The 22843-nt window shown below is 38.9% G+C and overlaps 2 protein-coding genes across 4 annotated transcripts in view; one reads left to right on the top strand and one right to left on the bottom strand.

Annotated features, from left to right (window-relative positions):
* Window positions 1-8831, top strand: part of mxi1 (max interactor 1, dimerization protein) — a 97647-nt gene extending 88816 nt beyond the window's left edge. For both annotated transcript variants that reach the window (XM_043713105.1, XM_043713106.1), the window contains exons 5-6: window positions 262-433; window positions 2098-8831. In XM_043713105.1, coding sequence (XP_043569040.1) covers window positions 262-433; window positions 2098-2261 — 336 coding nt within the window. In that variant the 3' untranslated portion in view covers window positions 2262-8831. The remainder of the gene's footprint in view (window positions 1-261; window positions 434-2097) is intronic.
* A 2625-nt stretch (window positions 8832-11456) lies between these two features.
* smndc1 (survival motor neuron domain containing 1) overlaps window positions 11457-22843 on the bottom strand; it is a 35629-nt gene continuing 24242 nt past the window's right edge. For both annotated transcript variants that reach the window (XM_043713103.1, XM_043713104.1), the window contains one exon: window positions 11457-11892. In XM_043713103.1, the coding sequence (XP_043569038.1) occupies window positions 11755-11892 (138 nt within the window). In that variant the 3' untranslated portion in view covers window positions 11457-11754. The remainder of the gene's footprint in view (window positions 11893-22843) is intronic.

Genomic DNA, 22843 nt, shown 5'->3' with positions numbered 1-22843 from the left:
CTTGGTCCTGTCATAAAAGATGAGAAAACTATTAACTATTACCAAGTTCCAATTTCTAAAGCATTTGATTAAATGTTTTTTTGTAAACAGCTTTCTCTTAATCACAGTGATGGGATTCCCCTCTTTTTGGATGTCAGTGTACATGTATTAATGACCTGTCTAAAATTACTGCTGTGAATTCTGATGTTTAAACGGGCAATTTAGTCCTTTGATTAGCTTGATCGGTTAAACCAAATTCATTGTTTTGTCTTTAATCTGTAGAAACTTGAAGAGCTGGATAGGAAGTCACTGTACCAGATTGACCATCTGGAAAGGGAACATCGTTTTTTAAAGAGGAGGCTGGAACAGCTACAAGGTCTGCCAGAAAATGAACGAATACGAATGGACAGCATAGGGTCCACTGTTTTCTCTGATCGTTCAGATTCAGAACGAGGTAGTCTTTCATAAACTTTTGTGGCCACACTCATTTTCTACATAATAGTGTGATGCATTTTATCACCTCCTAAAACTCAATAATAATGTCTGCTCATGATCCTAACCTATTGCATGAAAAGATCAACATGAGTGAGCTGAAGCTCATAATGAAGGATTAGAAAGGATATATTTCCTGTAATGTTAGCAAAAGGCTATACCTTGTCATACAATTATATGCCTCTTGGCTGTTTTATGGGTGAAATAATAACTCTAAGGTGGTAAATAGTTTTCAAGACTATAAACTACATCATTTGAAATCTAATGCATTAGGAACGGTACTGGTCTCTGTGAAGGTTATCTAAGATTACAAAGGGATCTTGATCAATTGGGCCAACTTGCTTGAGGAGTGGCACATGGAGTTTAGTTTGGATAAATGAAAGATATTGCATTTTGGTAAAATGACCAAGACCGGAACTTGTGCAGTTAATGGTAGGGGCCTGGACAGTGTTGATGAACAGAGAGACCTGATGGTTCAGGAACATTGTGTGACATAACTTTCAAGGAACATAGACAGAGTGGTTAAGGCATTTAGCACAATTGAATATATGAGTTGGGATGTCATGTTGAGATTGTTCGGGATATTGGTGAGGCCATTTTTGGAATACTGTGTATAGTTCTGGTTGTGCTGCTATAGAAATAATTTATTATTAAATTGGAGGCGGTGCAGAAAAACATTTACCAGGATGTTACCGGGTCTGGACCATTTGAGTTATAAGGACAGGCTGGGCCTTTTTCTCACTGGAATGTACGAGCTTGAGGGATAACCTTTATCAAGGTTTATAAAATCTCGAGCAACATAGATAGAGTGAAAAACAAAAATCTTTTCCCTAGGATGGGAGATTTCAAAACGAGGGGTTATATTTTTAAGGTGAGAGGAGAAACATTTAAAAGGAACCTGAAGGCCAACTTTTTCACAGAGAGTGGTTCATATGTGGAATGAACTGCCAGAGGAACTGGTAGATGCAGGTACAGTCGGTTCTGCCATGACACACATTTCTTCAATGCAAATTGGCTACAACGCGATTGAATTTAGACCATTATTTGTAGAACGCAAACTTTCATTATCTGTATTGGCTATAACGTGATTCCAGCTCTATTAGTTTAAATGGTGCTTCTATTGTACGATTTTCTTATAACGTGGGGTTGCAAGGGAACAGAACTATCATGTTATATCAGGACCGACTGAACAGTTACAACATTTAAAAGAAATTTGAACAGGTATGTGAATAGGAAAAGTTTAGAGGGATATGGACAAAATGCAGACAAGTGGGACTCGTTTAGTTTGGGAAATTCGATCAGCATGGACAAGTTGTTTCAAAACTATGTGACTCTCTGTCTCCTATTCTATCTGTACAGGAACGAGGCTCTATTTATAAGGGGTAGTTTTTGAAACATTTGGTATTGAGCATTACTGAGTGAAGACTGAGTTCACAGGGTTTAGGACTACACTGTCTTACTTTCACCATGTTTCTATTGAGCCAACACTGCACCATGAGCATAGCCTCTCAAATCACTCTATAATGCAAAAGTATGGGTCTAGTTTGCTAACTTAAAGCTCAAAAAATACATATTTGACAGTATTACCTGCGACTGTACTAATGTTTTGCCATTGCTTATTTCCAGAAGAGATTGAGGTGGATGTTGAGAGCACAGAGTTCTCCCATGGAGACATGGACGATATTAGCACTTCCAGCATCAGCGACCTTGATGACCACAGCAGCCTCCAAAGTGTTGGTAGTGATGAAGGCTACTCCAGCTGCAGCATAAAGCTGTCCTCGTCAATTTAAAGAGGACAACCTTGAAGCTACCTGCAAATATATCTGAGGGATCACAATATGACTGGCTACTTCAGCTTTGGACTTTTGTGGAAAAACAATAGGTTAAGGACATGCATTTGTACTACAATGCTTTATGCACAAGGCACTCACCCAGTACTGACCTACATTGCATTGTTTCAAGGAAAGAACTAGCACATAGTGCATAGCATTGTGGGTACAAAACATGACCACTATTCAGATTCTTTCTTTGTGTATTCGCAGATAATCCATTAGTGTCAATTTAGTTGGAAGATACAAACCTTTTTTATAAAAAAAAATGCACTTTTAAGCTGAAGAGCATCTTGTTGTGTAGCCCAGAGTTCTGATGTGATTTGAACAATGTCAGAAAGTTTGACTTCCTGACAGATTGTTTCTAACCTGCACTTGGAGGTCTTCATTCCCATTATAAAAACCGGAAAAGATGTTCTCTTTGTGGAGACCTCACTAATCAGATTGTTTAAAAATCTGTTTACTATAGAAAAAAAAACCCCAAATAGAGATCAAAGAACATTTTACCAAATTGGTAATTTATAGCTGATTTTATTTGGTGTGAACGAAACAAAAGTGTTCTCAGTCCCTTTTTGATGTCAAGTTTTATGAAGTTACATCTTAAGGACTGTTTTCTTCTTTTGTTTTTTTTGTGCTAATGTTGTGCCTTCTAAGTTGTGCATTGTGTTGTCATGAAGTTAGTGTCTCTTATCTAGTTGTCCCTGCATGTATTCAAGAGCAGCTTAAAAATAGTTCAATCTTAATCTTTTTTCTGCACTGCACTCCAACCTTGGTTCTGTAATAGAATGGCCTGATTACTATAAGCATAACCCTGACCTCTCCACCTCCTTCAGGAGCAGGAACTTGAAGCCTGCAAACCGATAAAGTTATTAAATTAGCTTTGCAGGAATAGAAACCTATAAGCTTTGTATCTGTTCAAGCTGTTGGCATACGTGCACGTTGCAGCACACTTAATGGTGTTTTTATAGAGAAGTGAAAGGTTCTACTGTTACTATGGTAAAATATGTTGGTATCAACTATAGGAGCATTAGGAAGAGATTCAGGTCTACAGCCTGCATATTTAGCAGTGCATTATCTTTAACTGAGATTTAAAAACCACTAAGCTTTATTGGGCCCCAAGGTCGCGGTGTTTGAATTTAAATTTTGCCCATTGAATATCCAGTAAATCAGAAATATTTAAATTTAGTTTAAAAATGAAAAAATAGGCCTTCTTTTCATCTAAAATATTCCAATGATTATTTTCTAAAGAGTTGTGGCTTGACTTTTTTTTTGCAATGCCATTGCCCTGGAAAATAATCACTACTCTAAGGCTCCTAGAGTTGAAGTGCTTACCAGGATATTGCAGTTGTGTTGCGCAATGTTTCACCCATTAAAACTTTTGACCAAAATTCATGGGTAGTTACTCCCATGATTTGCCAATATGCGCTCTTGATGGGTGAGATTCTGTGCTAGAAACAGGAGTTTAAAATCGACCAGTGAACAATTTGGGAAATGAGTACTATTTCTCAAAATTAAATACTTTTTATTTCAGTAGATAAGAAAGCACTCGCATATACTCAAACAGCCCTTCAGTTTCACATTATAATGAAGCATTTCAGGTCAGAAACCAAGCATAGGTTCTTTGTGTTAGGTGTGGTTTACATAATTGGAAGTGGTCTATCTGAAGAAGATCTAAACTTCAAGTAAATCTGGTCATCCTTGGTATATTTGTTTGCCTCTATAGGAGGAATTGTTACAGGTTACAGTTTTAACTGAGCTTGTATAAATATTTACAAACACAATGTTGCTGAAATACTTCAAATTGCACTAGTGTTTTCTATAGAGTTCTGAACTCAAAACTATGAAAGGAAGCCAAAAGAATTTCACATGGAGAAATTCTACAATTTTTTCACATTAAAAAAGTTAAAACAAATAAGAATTTAATTCTGGTGCTACTCAATGACAGTTATTTGGGATATAATTGTAACAAATTTGGAACTGCTTACTTGGTCGATTATATTACCTTCTTACCAGCCCAATTTGGTTTAGTTAGTTATCATATGGTCAGTACGTTTACCTGGCAGCTTTGCAATATATTTTAAACATCCTCACTTTTTTAATTTCCTTCTCTGCCACTTAAGTGAGCAGAACCTGAATGTAAAACAAAAGGCAGCTTTTTTTTAATCAGAGCACTCAGCTACAGAATTGTGACTGATAGACCAACAGAGATTCCTGTGTATTTGTAGGATTACACTTAATAATGTACAGCAACTTCCATAGGTCTACATAAGACATATCCTATAGATATTGTCTGAATCTGATTTCACTGATGACGAAAATCCAATGTTTTGTGCTTCTTACTTTCACTCAAGATTGTTTAGAAGTAAACCTGGTTATCATCCAAGCTCCTTGCAATTGAAGTTGTACAGTACCTTAATCTTCTAAAACGGTAAAGCAAATTAGCCAGGACTAGCAGATTCAGTTAATATTACTAGAGTTCTTGGTTTGATTTTAGTAATATGACTTAACAAATTTGAATGTTGAGCATTCAGTAAAGCTAGAGCATTCTTTGAATTTTGTCAAAAGCCACTTTGGATGCAACATTACATGTTTTAATATGTGTATCCAAATCTCCCAATAGACCACTTAATCAGATCCAGTTACTGTGTACTTTCAAACAACTTGCAATAAAATCATGGGTAACGGAAATTTTGTGTACAGAAGGTTGATAATTTTGGAAATCAGAAAATTAACAATAGGTTTAAAAAACTATCATAGTTGTGGGTGAGAACACAAGTCCAACAAATGGCACAATACTACCAGAAAAGCCTTAAATTACATAATTACTGTGATACTGCAAAAAAATACACAAACCTATTTCAGTATTTTGATGCTATTAAAGTTTGATAAAATGCATAGGAACATGTGATATCTTTCCCCTTATTTTCAGCAGTAACAGCCAGCAATAAATAATTGGCAACAATTAAAATTTCCAAGTGCTTTGTGGGTTTTGTTATAGGTTATTTTTATGATGGATTAAAATGATTAGCTCTTTGAAGAAGCAAAGGAGAAAAATAAACTTTGGTTAATATTCACAAAGCATGCAGGGCTTTGAACTGCTTTTGATCATACTCTTCGTACCAGTAGTAATGCTTCGTATCAGTTTACTTAAGATGGATAATATGGAAAGAAGGTTCCCCCCATCTTAATTGGTGCCACTGCATGATATCTGGATTTTAAAGTACAAAATCTGTGCTGCTGGTTTTACAGCAGCTCTGTGCAACTGTTATCCTGTTCTAAGCCTGTGCGAATATGCACTGAATTGATGACAATATCTGATTACATTTAAGCAACATATGCATTCCTCTGTAAAGAATAGTCCAGCCCCATGTCCAGATACAGTATTGAGTATTTTTCATTTGTTATGCCCTCTATGCCGGAAGTTAAATTGTGTAACAAGGAATAATATACATAAGTACACTTTTAGGACAGACCTATAATCTTCCCATACCTGCATTATGTAAAGGCAGCCCAACATAGACATCTTTCTCCCCTCTCCTATTGTACACATTGCAACTTTTGTAAACTTATGCCAGCTGTTAACTTACATCATGATATCTTTTACTGATGCGCTTCAAATGCATTTGAGAGTAACTTTGCCTCCTTAGATAGTAAGAAAAATTAAACAGCTGTATTTTTTTTAAATATGAAAAGAATGGCTAAATAAATGGAAAAATTCAAGTAACCTGATTCACTCCCATCTGGAAATGAGCAGTAATGCCTGAGTACTACTCACAATTTAAACTTGAAATACACCAAACAAAAATTGGAGACTGTACAAGTAATGGAGCCCAGTTACCTAATGATAGTTAACACTGATTCATGTTAACAAAATGTGACAACATCCCTTTTTATGAAAGTCCATGGTGAATTCAAAACCTGTTACATTAAATCTGATACCTTGGTAGAATGCTTACTTATCTAGTAACATTAAGTGCTCAACAATATACTGCAATTTCATTAGCTTACAATCTACCAAATTTGTAAGGAAGGATAAGTATAGGTACTTGCAAGCCTGTGATCATCAGACTGGTTTGTTATCCAGCACAAGTGTACATCATTTTCTGCTAAGTCCCAAATCCACTATATTAATCCAAGTTCTGTCATCCAGATGAAAAAAAAAGCAATTGTGCATTCTTCTTCATTCATTTGGGAGAAATAAAACTGCAGAAACGCTCATCCAAATTACTAACATAGCCATTTTAAAATGTATGCAATATTAGCATAGGAACAAACTTCTATAAAATATCAATTCTTAGAATATAAGACAGGACTGATCCTTACCTGTCACATTTGGTGTTCGGAATTGAAGCTGATCAAAGTTTTTGCTTATTCAGTTCACACCTTGCTCACTTGACCTGAAGACTAAGTTTGCAAAATATGAAATGCTTGGTAATTATTTAACCTCATTAATCTCAACTGTTTGAAAGGACTCATGTCAATCTTGGACTTAAAATTTATTAGTCCCTGGATATTTTCTACTAACTTCCTGGCTAAAAATCACCCCATTACATGAAAAGTAGACAAATTATAACCTGAATAGTAAGCTACACTTGAATTACCCATCTTGATGCCACCAAGCAGATTGCAGATTCAATATTTTGCTCAGGTTTGATTGATTATCCACATCATTATCCCTGCACAAACATGCCAAATTTCTGTTGACAAATTCCCCTCCAAAATTACACCAAAACAAGTTGCAATCAAAATAAGTTGGAACAACTATTAAGTTGTTCACTGTCTTCAAAGGACGATTGCATGATACTGTTTTAAACTGAAATAATTTAACGATAAAAATAATGATTCTTTCCCACCTCTCTAGATACATGATTAATCTGCAATAGGTGGGAAACAGACATTACTGGGGAAAAAAAACTCAGCAGGTCTGCCACCATCAGGAGAGAAAGCAGAGTTAACGTTTCTGGTTCAATGACCCTTTTTCAGAATTTGGATTTAAAACATTAACTCTGTTTTCTCCCCACAGATGCTGCCAGACTTGGAGGTTTTCCAACAATTTCTGTTTCTGATGCCCAGCATCTGGGGTTCTTTGGTTTTTTTGTATAATTGAAATATACTTTGAGGAACAATATGTATTAAGAAATTATTTTAATTCTTTTGTGATTTCTATTGACAAGTTTATCACAAATTTTCAATAATGTACCTATTCATATTTTCTGTAAGTACTGGAATTTAGTTAAATACTGAATGAGCTGACGAAAATTTCAATATACACCAGAGGTTGCCTCTCCCATTTATCACTATGTTTATCTAACCTAATGTACACAGATTGCATTTGCAACTTTTGAGATGGTGCTGTCAGAGTTTACACACTAACACTGTTCAGTTACCATGAACATAATTTTACAAAGTATTTTCCTTCCACCACTGCCCCACTCCAAATGAGGGATCATGTAACACCTACAGAATTTGCCTCAAACTTGCAATATTTACAGCAGAATTTGAAACAGTTGTGTAGCACTGGCAGCTGTCTATCTTAACTTGCTGGAACATGCACATCTGCCACTCATAAATAAGGGCTTCAGGCTATCTAGAAAATAGTATTTCTTATTAAAGTGGGACACCAATACAAGTTTTTAAGGCTTTTCGTGAACACTCAACTTTCATATAGAGAAAGTTAGATGTTTAAAAAAATCCTCATTAGACTTGGTGGACTTTGTCATATCAAGATACACTACTCTTCCTCTCACAGTAACTTGGCAACTGACTATTAAACAGATTCTACTTGGAAAAATCTCATTCAATTTTCAAATTATATGAACTTAAAAATATAATTGTTAAAAATATGGCTTTTATCTCAGCTGTCAGTAATTGAGGCAAGTACTGTTGTTTATAAACAGCAAAATGCAGAACATTGTATTCCAGTGAAAGCATCTGGGTAGTGCTATTGTTCTTTTGTCTTTCTCTTCCTCCTCCTTCCCTTCCCTCCCCTCCCAATTAGCAACTGGTATTTTTGATTCCAAAAGCCAGCATTAATTGACCATAAACATTAGCACTGACCAAGTCCCTCCAAAGGTAACTGTGTAGTAGTACCCAAGTCTAGAATTTAGCACATTTATTAAGAGTTATCAACAGAATTTAACAGCAGTGGCATACATTTATTGGTTGTAATGAAAGTTGCACTGGTGTCAGTATGGGTGCTATTTATAATTTCAACATTGGTTTAACAGATAATTATTGATAAACATTTATAGCTTGAATCACCATGCTGCAAATGTACAAAATGAGGCTTGTAACAAGTCTCAAGTAGAATGCATTGACAGGGAAACCAGGATATATCATTGAGGTAGCCTGTCTGTTCCCACTGAATACCCAATGTATATGTGTAAAGACTTACTTCATGCTGGTTCAAACTAATAGCACACTTGTTCCCCCAAGCTACCTGAATTTGAAATATTGCTTTAACTGTGTTTGTAGATAAACCTCTTATTTACCTCTTGTATAAAGCATAAAATAAAACTTCATTTTGTGAAATACTGTATTACTTGTGCCACCTGCATTAAGAGCTATTCAGTGGAATAATGACAAGTGCAAGGTAGTCAAAGTATATATAAAGGTCTAAAATATACTAAAGAATTATGTCTGAAAAACAAATCTCAACACTTCCTCTCCAGATTCTAGCTCATATCACACTTGATGATTCTGACTCAAATTCTCATTGATATTGACTGAGTGTTTTGAAGCACGACAGACTTTATCTCACTTGTGCAAATTTTCAACAGTGATTCTTGTTAAATATTTACTGGTTGACCTGATTTATTTTAAAAAGTGAAATATACAAATTTTTCAGTAGTTGCAAAAATAAGTGATTACTCTTACAACTATAATATATAAATTGATTGTAAATGTTAAATATAGGACTTAAGGCACCCAAACTTACCATATTTCACTGATTCAATTGTTTAACTTACAACAGTTGCATTATTTGTAAATAGAACCACTATTTATTTAATCAATCAATCCAAAGGGATCTCTTTCTAAATAGTAAAAATAGGTAAGCCCCTTGGGCCGGATGGGATTCATCCTAGGATTTTCTGGAAAGCCAGGTAGGAGATTGCCAAGACTTTGATCTTTATGTTGTCATTGTCTACAGTAATTGTGCAAGAAGACATTAGGATAGTAAATGTTCCCTTATTCAAGAAGGGGAGTAGAGGCAACCCTGGAAATTATAGACCTGTGACACTTACTTCAGTTGTGGGTAAACTGTTATGTTATAAGAGAGATCATTTAGAGAGGAATAAGTTGATTAGGGATAGGCAACATGGTTTTGTGAAGGGTAGGTCATGCCTCACTAACTTCATTGAGTTCTTTGAGAAGGTGACCAAACAGGTGGAGGGGGGTAAAGTGGTTGATGTGGTGTATATGGACTTCAGTAAGGCATTTGATAAGGTTCCCCACAGTAGGTTATGGCACAAAATATGGAGACATAGGATTGAGGGTGATTTAGCAGTTTGGATCAGAAATTAGCTAGCTGAAGGAAAACAGAGGATATTCATCCTGGTCTTCAGTTACTAGTGGGGTACCGCACCTGATCTCTTTTGGGTCCACTGTTGTTTGTCATTTATATAAATGACCTGGATGAGGGCATAGAAGGATGGGTTAGTAAATTTGTGGATGATATTAAGGTTGGTAGAGTGGATAGTGATGAATGTTGCAGGTTACAGAGAGACATAGATAAGCTGCAGAGCTAGGCTGAGAGGTGGCAAATGAAGTTTAATGCCAACAAGTGTGAGGTGATTCACTTTGGAAGGAGTAACAGGAATAAAGAGTACTGGGCTAATGGTAAGATTCTTGGTAGTGTAGATGAGCAGAGGGATTTCTGTGTCCATGTACATAGATCCCTGAAAGTTGACACCCAGGTTGATGGGGTTGTTAAGAATGCATATAGTGTGTTAGCTTTTATTTGTAGGGGCTGAGTTTCAGAATTGTGAGATCATGCTGCAGCTGTACAAAACTCTGGTGCGGTCACATTTAGAGTATTGCACACAGTTCTGGTCATCGCATTATAGGAAGGGTGTGGAAGCTTTGGAAAGGGTTCAAAGGAGGTTTACTAGGATGTTGCCTGGTATGGAGGGAAGATCTTACAAGGAAAAGCTGAGGGACTTGTGGCTGTTTTCTATAGAGAGGAGGAGGTTGAGAAGCAACTTAACTGAGACAGGATAATCAGAGGGTTAGATAGATTGGACAGTGAGAGCCTTTTTCCTTGGATGGCGATAGCCAGCATGAGGGGACACAGCTTTGAATTGAGGGGGGATAGATATAAGTCAGAGGTAGTTTCTTTACTCAGAGAGTAGTAGGGGCGAGAAACACTGCTTGCAAGAGTAGTAGATTCACCAACTTTAAAGGGCTTTTAAATGGTCATTGGATAGTTATATGGACGAGAATGGAATAGTGTAGGTTAGATGGACTTCAGATTGGTTCCACAGGTCGGCTCAATATTGAGAGCCGAAAGGCCTGTACTGTGCTGTTATGTTCTAGTAACTAAGAATCATATGATGTTACTTGAGCCAGTAAGTGAGCTGTGGAAAAAAAAGATTTCTTTCCTTCACCACCCCATCAATCCTAAAATTCAAAAAAGAATTCAATCATCTTGAACACAGACATCCTGAAATTAAAATTAACATTACTTTCAGCAGTAAGGAAGGAAGTTTAGAATTAATTGGCGCAGTCCTAAAATTGTTGAATTTTACACATCAAATTTCTCCTTTCTAAGTTCATTAGGCTTCTAAGTGCCAAAGACTGACATCAAATTTCAATTTACTTCATTTTCTTGAATAATAAATCATAATCCTTCAGTCTTATCAATCAACAAAATAACTTAAAATATCAACTTTCTTTAGTTATTGTTCTTTTGCAGTAAAATACTCCCACTTTGGTGTCCATTAGAGAGAAACATTTTTATTCAAACAGCCTTTTTTTTTAATCCTGGTGGAAGTAATGTGGGATGGAATGATACTTATTGGTTAACAGTAGATTTGGAAATGGAACAAAGATGGGACATTGCAAGCAAAACAGTCATTTTCAACAGCACAGATATTGCTCCTCATCTCAATTCATTTAGTTTGAAAATTTTATGCCAGAAAATACACAGGACACGAGTGATTTTACTTGTTTTATTTGTTAAAATTGCCCAATTATACATACAAAACAAAAAACTTCAATTTGTAAAAATTACACTTCCTCAAATAGGAAGATTGATTTATCAAATCCTCCACCTGCCTCAGTAATGGATGATAACTATACACAATTAACTTCCTCACAGCTACAATTTTTGTGCTGACAGACCAAATGAACTTGGCAAAAAAAACCTATTAAAAGTGCACTAATGTAATACGGCATCCACAAAAGAAAATAGGAAGAAATACATAATCTTGGAAATACTCTATACAGGTGCTAGCTACTGTGGCATAAGATGCCGCACGTTGTATTTGGATGTGTCTTGGTATTGAGTCATCGGTCTGTCTGCTATTCCACATGTGCCAACTCCAACCTTTCCGGTCACACTTTCAGGTGAGGCAAAAATGCTTTTCTTCACCTTGTAAAATAAAATCCAACATTAGTCCCATTACCATTCACAAGCATTTTCCTGTCATTAAGAATGATAATTCTATCCATCAGCAACACATTTTTGCTTATTTGCATTTTACATTGACTACTTTGCCTGAAAACAATTCTCATCATAAACAACACACACTTCATACACAGTTGTGCTCACAAAAAAAAGTCATATTAAAAAAATGACAATTGGAAACCAAAAACACAAAAAGCAACTTAATTGACAGTATTCAAAAAAGAGAGATGCAACAATGTTTTTTTACTTGTGATTTTTGATCACAATAGTTTAGCACAACTGAACAGCAACTACAAAGTGGGAGAAGGTACCCTGTCCAGAATCTGGTATTTGAAGAATGTCATAGCAATCTACCATTTAATAATAGGGTGCTCCTTGAAGATATGAATGAGAAATATGAAAGTTAGTTCTATATTTCCAAGTATAAAGCGCATACCAATACATTACTAATGTTGTAAATTACAGTACTATTGTAGCCAAGCATAATAATGATGAAATCAGGGCAGATTCCCTTTCAGCACTCTACAGAGATAGCAGCTAGCACTATGTTAAAGGGAAAATTTAGACATGAATTTAGGAAAATTCTAAACAACAGCTGGAACTGAAAAATGGTTTAATGTTACACAATGAAGTGACATGACAAAATCAGTGACAACAACCCAAAATAACAAGTGTCAAGGAAGAAGTTTTAAAAATTGAAATACACTAACACTGGACTAAAGTAAAAGCCCCTTTCATATCGTTCTACATCCCCCAATATGAACTTCCATTTATCTAAAATAATGGTACTGTTCCCACTAAGAACCCTGATATCGGAGATCCCATGGGTGTCCCGTTGGTTTGTCTGTAGGCTACGTGGATGACACCTTTATCTTCACTAAACGAAACAATTTAGAGGAAAGCTTCAAGACCATCAATAATACCCTTACTGGCATAAAATTCACTAAAGAGGAAAACAACAACAAACTGCCATTCCTAGATGTCACAGTACAGCGAATGCCAATGGGGAACTTCAAACCAGCATCTACAGGAAAACAACACATACGGACCAAATATTGAACTACAACAAGCAATCATTCCAACATCCACAAACAAAGCTGCATTAGAACATTATTTCAACGAGCCACCACACACTGCAGGACAGAGGAACTACGCAGAATAGAGGAAAATCACCTATACAGTGTATTAAAAAATAATGGGTACACAATGAACACAGTCCACAGACTTCTCAGCAACAAATCTAAACAAGCAGACAAAACACGTCCAGAAACCCTAGCCACTCTCCCCTACTTCAAAGACATCTCCAAAATGACTGCCAGACTATTCAGACCCCTTAGCATCATGGTAGCCCGCAAACCCACCAACACAATAAAACCGCAGCTAATGAACTTGAAAGACCTTATACAGACAAGCAAAACTAATGTCATTTACAAAATACCTTGCAAGGACTGTAACAAACAGTACATTGGACAACAGGCAGAAAACTAGCCACCAGGATACATGAACATCAACTAGCCAAAATAAGACATGACCCACTCTCACAGGTATCCTTACATACGGATGAGGAAAGACACCACTTCAACTGGGACAACACATCCATCCAAGGACAAGCCAAGCAGAGACATGCACGAGAATTCTGAGAAGCATGGCATTCCAATGGAAACACTATCAACAAACACATCGACTTGGATCCCATTTACCACCTCCCGAGAAAAAGAACAGGAAATGATAAGACCACAGGAAATGACATCACCAACCCTAAGAAACTCAAACATCTAAAGCGGGCTACACCACGAGTGCTTCATTCAGAGACTCACTGAAGATGTTACCTAGTATGGTGATGAAACTTCTGAAAACAAACCTTCCAGCTCAGTGAGCAAACCTACATCCAGAACCTCAACCTGAGCTACAAATCTTCTCAAAACTCGCTAACAGACCAATGCATCACATCACATAGACCAGAGGACCGCAAGTTCGATCAGGTCCTAACTCATCATAAACAGGCAACAGATAAGGTGCAACATAGAACACAGAACATCACATTGCAGTTAAGGCTTTTCAGCCCTTGATGTTGCACCAACCTGTGAATCCAGTCTAAACGCCTCCAAACCTACTCTATTCCATTATCATCCATATGTTTATCCAATGACCATTTAAATGTTCCTAGTGTTGGCAAAACCACTATTGTTCCAGACAGGGCATTCCATGCCCCTGCTACTCTCTGATTGAAGAACTTACCTCCGACATCTGTCCTATATTTATTACCCATCAATTTAAAGCTATGTCCCCTCGTGTTAGCCATCACCATCCAAGGAAAAAAGGTTCTCACTGTCCACCCTATCTAATCTGATCATCTTGAATGCCTCTAATAAGTCGCCTCTTAACCTTCTTTTCTCTAACTAAAACAGCCTCAAGTCCCTCAGCCTTTCCTCATAAGACCTTCCCTCCATACTAAGCAACATCCTAGTACATCGCCTGTGAACCTTTTCCAATAATATCCTTCCTATAATGCGGAGACCACAACTGTACGCAATACACCAAGTGCGGCCACACCAGAGTTTTGTACAGCTGCAGCATGACCTCGTGACTCCGAAACTCAATCCCTCTACCAATAAAAGCTAAGACACCGTATGCCTCATTAACAACCCTATCAACCTGGGTGGCAACTTTCAAGGATCAGTGTACATGAACACTGAGATCTCTGCTCATCTACACTACCAAGAATCTTACAATTAGCCCAGTACTCTTTATTCCTGTTTCTCCTTCCAAAGTGAATCACCTCATGTTTATCGACATTAAACTCTATTTGCCACCTCTCAGCCCAGCTCTGCAGCTTATCTATGACCCTCTGTAACCTGCAACATCCTTCCGCACTGTCCACAACTCCATGTTTAGTCGTACATTTACCAACCCAACTTTCTATGCCCTCATCTAAGTCATTCATAAAAATGACAAACAGCAGTGGCCCCAAAACAGATCCTTGCAGTACACCACGTGTAACTGAGTCCAGGATGAACATTTCCCATCAGCAACCACCCTCTGTCTTCTTTCAGCTAGCCAATTTCTGATCCAAAACACAAAATCACCCTCAATCCCATGCCTCTGTATTTTGTGCAATAGCCTACTGTGAGGAACCTTAAGAAATGCTTTGCTGAAATCCACATACTGCACATCAACCACTTTATCTTCATCCACCTGTTTGGTCACCATCTCAAAGAACTCAATAAGGTTTGTGAGGTATGACCGACCCGTCACAAAACAGTGTTGACTATCCCTAATCAACCTATTCCTCTCTGGATGATTATAAATCCTATCTCTCATAGTCCTTTCCACATTTTACCCACAACCGAAATAAGGCTATAATTACCAAGGTTGCTTCTATTCCCCTTCTTGAATAAGGGAATAACATTTGCTATCCTCCAGTCCTCTGGCACTATTCCTGTAGAAAATGATGACATAAAGATCAAAGCCAAAGGCTATGCAATCTCCTCCCTGGCTTCCCAGAGAGTCCTGTCTAGTCTAATAGCCTGTATCTCAGTATTCTTCTCGACAACATTGTCTTTTTGCAGTGTGAATACTGACAAAAAAATATTCATTTAGCATTTCTCCTATCTCTTCCGACTCCATGCACAACTTCCCAATACTATCCTTGACTGGCCCTAATCTTACTCCATTCTGGATCAGTGGTGCTGGAAAAGCACAGGTCAGGCAGCATCCAAGGAGCAGTGAAATCGACGTTTCAGGTAAAAGACCTTCATCAGGAATACAGGCAGAGAGCCTGAAGCGTGGAGAGATAAGATAGAGGAGGGTGGGGGTTGGGGAGAAAGTAGCATAGAGTACAATAGGTGAGTGGGGGAGGGGATGAAGGTGATAGGTCAGGGAGGAGAGGGTGGAGTGGATAGGTGGAAAAGGAGATAGACAGGTAGGACAAGTCCGGACAAGTCATGGGGACAGTGCTGAGCTGGAAGTTTGGAACTAGGGTGAGGTGGGGGAAGGGGAAATGAGGAAACTGTTGAAGTCCACATTGATGCCCTCCAATACAATTCACTGGTTGAGAGAGGGAACATAATTGGCAAACTCTGACTTTCACCAATGGAACAGGAGCTTGAACTCCAACCCACCACCACATTGTCTGTTAGGTGATCGAGTGGTACATTTGAACAATTAGTTTAATTTAAAGAAAAATAATCTAAATCAGCCACATCACCACTTTCATCATAATTGTCAATATATTGTCAATATATGTTAATCAGCCAAATTCAAATTTGTCATGCAAACTTACAATGAAGTAGGCACTGCTTGCAACTTTGTTGGTACACCAACTGACTGGCTGATGAACTAGTAAAAGGAGGATTTACGTATTGATTTCCAAAATTTGCAACTTCTAGTTTGAGCAGTGCCTTGCCACTTCCTGAAGGTTATCATTTTCCTTCCTTAATGCAATTGCAAGGCAAGTTGCAGGCTAGCTTGCACAGAGATAAAGGACTGAACATGTTGTTCCCATGCAGGGCAAATCCACATTCTGAAAGGAAAAGGGGTGTGTATGATCCCACCCAGTTGCCATCATGCAGCATTTTTAAATGGCATGGGATTTCAAATCCCCCATAGTTTTCATGGAATCATGCCAACTTTTGCAGGTTTCTGAGGAAGATGTGGTTCATGTCATTGGAAGAGGAAATGGTGGTAGATGAGCAATGCTTTTTTAAAAAAAAAAATCACTATTTACAAAAAATCATTTCTCATGACATAGGAAGTTAGCAGAATCTTTTAAATGACGACCTTGTGAAAAAAAAGGTCAACAACTCACAGTCCTCAGACAGAAAAAATATCTCATGTCAGGAAGACCCTTTGACAGGTAGATTTGAATTGAATTAAATTGGATTTGTTATCACGTGTACTGAGGCACAGTGAAAAGCTTTGTCTTGTGAGTAATACCGGCAGGTCACAGAGTTAAATAGCGTAGATAAGTAAATAATAGGTAAACAGTGGCAAAAACCAAAACACAGGTACAGGCAAATGTTAAGGGTTTGTGAGTCCATTCAGTATTTTAACAACAGTAGGGTAGAAACTGTTTCGAAACCAGCTGATGCGTGTGTTCAGCTTTTAAAAGGTCTTGCTAACTTCACATGTCATCATATAATCATGTATGATAGTTGAAGTATATTTTAATGCAGTGTTGATGATGCAGTGGCTTAGGTAAGAAACCATTAAATTAACTAGTAAATTGACCAGTTTTATGGAAGTGGAAAAGTCTTCAGTCTTTTAATTCATCTTGTGATTAAAATGGTTTTCTTCATTAAAGAGTATTGGGATTCAGATTTTACTCTTTTAGTGTTAAATCCAAAGAAAATTAAATATGTAACTGTGAGAAGCATGGTAGCAAGAATAAATTGGGAAACTAAATTTGAAGAAATGATAGTAGATGAGCAATGTTTTTGAAAAATCACTATTTACAAAGAATCATTTCACATGCGGTTAGCAGAACCTTTTAAACCACCAACCTTTGAAAAAGAGAGATCAAAGACTCAGTCCTCAGAGAGAAAAAAAATCTCCTCCTCTGTCTTAATTATTTTTAAATCAATAACCCCCAATTCTAGACTCCCCGTAGGAGGAAAGAGCCCCTACATATCCACCCTTGTTAAGCCTCCTCAGGATCTTATATGTTTCAATCAATTTGCCTCTGAATCTTCTAAACTCCAGCAAATACAAGTGTAGCCTGTCCAACCTTTTTCCATAGGAGAACCTCCCCTTGCCTCCCCATTGCAGGTATTACTTCAGTAAACCTTCTCTGATCTACTTCCAATGCATTTACATCATTTTTTAACTAAGGAGACCAATGGAGTATACAGCATTCCAGATGTGATCTCACCAGTGTTTCATATATCTGAAATATCACCTTTTATATTCAACTCCTTTCAAAATGAACAACAACAATCTATTAGGTTTCTTAATTATTTGCTATTCCGGCATTCTAGTCAGTTGTGATGCAAACCCATCTTCAACAATGGGGCACACTAGCACATCAAAGCTGAAGTATATATATCCATCTTCACACAGAAATGTTAGGTACATGATTCATCTCTGAACTTTGCTGAGGTTCACAGCATTGTACACTACAAGAAACATATCAAAAAACATCCAAAGACACTGGATACTGAGAAGGATATGGGCTCAGAAGTTAAGATAAAAGGTCCAGCAATAGCCATGAAAATTTGTGCTACAGAACTAGCTGGACCCCGACCAAGTTGTTCCAGTACAGTTACAAAACCGGAATGTACTGTACAATGTGGGAACTTGCACAGGTATATCTCATGCACAAAAAGACAAGATCGATCCAACATGGACGAATATCAGCCTACTCTCAACCATCACCATAGTGAGCGGAAAAAGTCATCAATGAACTATCAAACCTATTTACAAAAGAAAAGCTTTTTCACAGATGTTCAGGGGTGATTCACCAGGGCAACCCAGTTCCTGGCCTCATTACAACCTTGGGCCGAGCATCGACAAAAGAGATGAACTCCAGGTGTGAATGACTACTCTTCATATCAGGACAGCATTTGATAGAGTCTGGCATCAAGGAGCCCTGACAAAACTGGAGTCAATCGGAATCAGGGGAAAACTCTATATTTGTCATTTCTGACACAAAGGAAGATAGTTGCAGTTAGAGGTCAATCATGTCAGCTACAGAACATCACTGCAGGAGTTTCTAAATGTCATATCCTAGGCCCAGCCATCTTCACGGGGGTGCGGGGGGGGGGGAATAGGGACAGTGGGGTCTGTGAGGGGCGTGTCAGCAGAATGCAGGTGAATGGCGCTGGTGGGGGCGGAAGTGGTGGTGACCACGGCAGTTGGGGTGGCGGAAGTCACTGAGCGTGTGGCATCAGCGATGATGAGAGGGGCGGAAGTGATGTCACATGTGATGCATGAGGAATTGTGAGGGGCGGAAGTGGTTGTGGGAGCGGCCGTGATGGGGGCGGAAGTGACATCATCAATCCGCGTGGGGTGGCAGCTGCATCAGCCGCATGGCTAATGGCGTTTGAATAGTTTCCGAGGCCATGGGAATCTTCTGGAATGTTTGATGAGCGCTGGTTATGGAGGTGGGTAGATAAAAGTTTGTTGTTCTTACAGTTTTTGATGTTTGAGATGGAATTGAAATACTGTTTGTTGAGAGTATGAATTCGCCTGAGGATGTAGTACAGAGTGGGTCCTTTGCAATTCTGAGAGAGTGTGGCCCTCAGCTGAGGCAGGGCTGACTGTAGAGAGATTAGGTGCCGTGCATTGCTGCGAGCGTGGAGCGGAGGATCTTGAAGGAGAACCATTGCTGGTTTTTTTGAATCTGTAGTCTGTACTGTTTGTCCTGTTCGGTCCGAACCTAATCTTACTCCAGTCATTCTTTTCTTCCTGACATACCTATAAAAAGTTTCATGGTTTTCCTTGATCCTACCCATCAATGACTTCACATGTCCCCTCCTGGCTCTTCTTAGTTCTCTCTTTAGGTCCTTCCTAGCTAACTTGTAACTCTCAAGCGCCCTAAATGAGCCTTCACGTTTCATCTTTACGTAAGCCTCCTTCTTCAACTTGAAAAGAGAAGTTCAACATAGAACATTACAGCGCAGTACAGGCCCTTCGGCCCTAGATGTTGTGCCAACCTGTGGAACCAATCTGAAGCCCATCTATCCTACACTATTCCATTCTTGTCTATATGCTTATCCAATGACCATTTAAAATGTCCTTAAAGTTGGTAAGTCTACTACTGTTGCAGGCAGTGCTTTCCACGCCACTACTATTCCATGAGTAAAGAAACTACCTGATATCTGTCCTACATGGATCACCCCCTCAATTTAAAGCTATGTCCCCTCATGCCAGCTATCACCCCCTGATTATCTGATATGTCTCGATTACGTCACCTCTCAACCTTCTTCTCTCTAATGAAAACAGCCTCAAGTCTCTCAGCTTTTCCTCATAAGACCTTCCTTCCATACCAGGCAATATACTAGTAAATCTCCTCTGAACCCTTTCCAAAACTTCCAGAACTGTACGCAATACTCCATCTGTGGCCCCACCAGGGTTTTGTACAGCTGCAGCATGACGTCATGGTTCCAAAACTTAATCCCTCTACCAATAACAGGTAACACACTGTATGCCTTCTTAACAACTCTATCAACCTGAGTGGCAACTTTCAGGATCTATGAACGTGGACACCGAGATCTCTCTGCTGATCTACACTACCAAGCCCAGTACTCTTTATTCCTGTTACTCCTTCCAAAGTGAATCACCTCACACTTTTCCACATTAAACTCCATTTGCCACCTCTCAGCCTAGCTCTGCAGCTTATCTACGTCCCTCTGTAACCTGCAACATCCTTCCTCACTACCCATTCAACAAGGGATGGGTTATTAAGTCACTTACAACTCCCGATCTTAGTATCATCCACATATTTACTAACCCACCCTTCTATGCCCTCATCCAGGTCATTTATAAAAATGACAAACAACATGGGCCCAAAACAGATCAGTGCCAGAGACCCGGGTTCAATTCCCACCTCAGGTGATTGTGTGGAGTTTGCACATTTTCCCTGTGTCTGTGTGGGTTTCCTCCGGGTGCTCCGGTTTCCTCCCACAGTCCAAAAATGTGCAGGTCAGGTGAATTGGCCATGCTAAATTACCTGTAGGAGAAAGTAAGGACTGCAGATGCTGGAGATCAGAGCTGAAAAACGTGTTGCTGGAAAAGCGCAGCAGGTCAGGCAGCATCCAAAAAGCAGAAGAATCGACGTTTCGGACATAAGCCCTTATTCAGGAAATTGCCTGTAGTGTTGGGTGAAGGGGTAAATGTAGGGGAATGGGTCTGGGTGGGTTGCGTTTCGGCGGGTCAGTGTGGACTTGTTGGGCTGCAGGGCCTGTTTCCACACTGTCAGTAATCTAATCTAATCTAATCTAATCTAATCTAATCTAAAACAGATCATGTGCGGTACACCAGTAGTAAATGAACTCCAGGATGAATATTTCCCATCATCTACCATCCTCTGTCTTCTTTCAGCGAGCCAATTTCTGATCCAAACTGCTAAGTCACCCTCAATCCCATGCCTCTGTATTTTGTGCAATAACCTACCGTAGAGAACCTTATCAAACATCTTACTGAAATCCATACACACCACGTCAACCGCTTTACCCTCATCCACCTGTTTGGTCACCTTCTCAAAGAACTCAATAAGGTTCGTGAGGTATGACCTACGCTTCACAAAACAGTGTTGACTATCCCTAATCAAATTATTCCCCTCGAGATGATTATAAATTCTATCTCTTATAACCCATTCCAACACTTTACCACCGATGTAAAGCTCATAGGTTGATAATTACTAGGGTTGTCTCTACTCCCCTTCTTTAACAAGGGGACATGTGCTATGCTCCAGTCTTCTGTCACTATTCCTGTAGACAGTGACAACATAAAGATAAAAGCCAAAGGCTCTGCAATCTCCACCCTGGCTTCCCAGAGAATCCTAGGATAAAACCCATCTGGCCCAGGGGACTTATCTATTTTCACATTTTCCAGAATTGCTAACACCTCCTCCTTATGCACCTCAATCCCATCTAGTCTAGTCGCCTGTGTCTCAGTATTCTCCTCAACAACATTCTTTTTCCAGGGTGAATACGGACAAAAAAATATTCATTTAGCACTTCCCCTATCTCCTCTGACTTCCCCTAACTCCACTACTGTCCTTCATTGGCGCTAATCTTTCTCTTGTCATTCTTTTATTCCTGATATACCTATAGAAAGCCTTATAGTTTTCCTTGATCCTATCCGCCAATGACTTCTCATGTCACCTCCTGGCTCTTCTTAGCTCTCTCTTTCGGTCTTTCCTGGCTAACCTGTAACTCTCAAGCGCCCTAACTGAGCCCTCATATCTCATCCTAACATCAGCCTTCTTCTTCCCCTTGAAGAGAGATCCAACTTCCTTAGTAAACCATGGCTCCCACACTCGACAACTCCCTCCCTGCCTTACCGGTACATACTTATCAAGGACCGTTTTGACAGTATTAGGCAAGAACTTTCGAAAGCTGACTGGGGGCAGATGTTCGCAGTTAAAGGGATGGCTGGAAAATAGGAAACCTTCAGAAATGAGATAACAAGAATCCAGAGAAAGTATTTTCCTGTCAGGGTGAAAGGAAAGACTGGTAGGTATAGGGAATGCTGGATGACTAAAGAAATTGACGGTTTGGTTAAGAAAAAGAAGGAAGCATATGTCAGGTATAGACAGGATAGATCGAATGAATCCTTAGAAGAGTATAAAGGAAGTAGGAATATACTTAAGAAGGAAATCAGGAGGGCAAAAAGGGGATATGAGATAGATTTGTCAAATAGAATTAAGGAGAATCCAAAGAGTTTTTACAAATACATTAAGGACAAAAGGGTAACTAGGGAGAGAATAGGGCCCCTCAAAGATCAGCAAGGGGCCTTTATTTGGAGCCGCAGAAAATGGGGGAGATACTAAATGAGTATTTTGCATCAGTATTTACTCTGGAAAAGAATATGGAAGACATAGACTGTAGGGAAATAGATGGTGACATCTTGCAAAATGTCCATATTACAGAGGAGGAAGTGCTGGATGTCTTGAAATGCATAGAAGTGGATAAATCCCCAGGACCTGATCAGATGTACCTGAGAACTCTGTCGGAAGCTAGAGAAGTGATTGCTGGGCCTCTTGCTGAGATATTTGTATCATCGACAGTCACAGGTGAGGTGCCGAAAGACTGGAGGGTGGCAAACATGGTGCCACTGTTTAAGAAGGGTGGTAAGGACAAGCCAGGGAACTATAGACCAGTGAGCCTGACCTCGGTGGCGGGCAAGTTGTTGGAGGGAATCCTGAGGGACAGGATGTACATGTATTTGGAAAGGCAAGGAATGATTAGGGATA

The sequence above is a fragment of the Chiloscyllium plagiosum genome, chromosome 22, assembly GCF_004010195.1.
Source record: "Chiloscyllium plagiosum isolate BGI_BamShark_2017 chromosome 22, ASM401019v2, whole genome shotgun sequence".
NCBI lineage: Eukaryota > Metazoa > Chordata > Chondrichthyes > Orectolobiformes > Hemiscylliidae > Chiloscyllium > Chiloscyllium plagiosum.
This window is presented reverse-complemented; position numbering and strand designations above follow the sequence as displayed.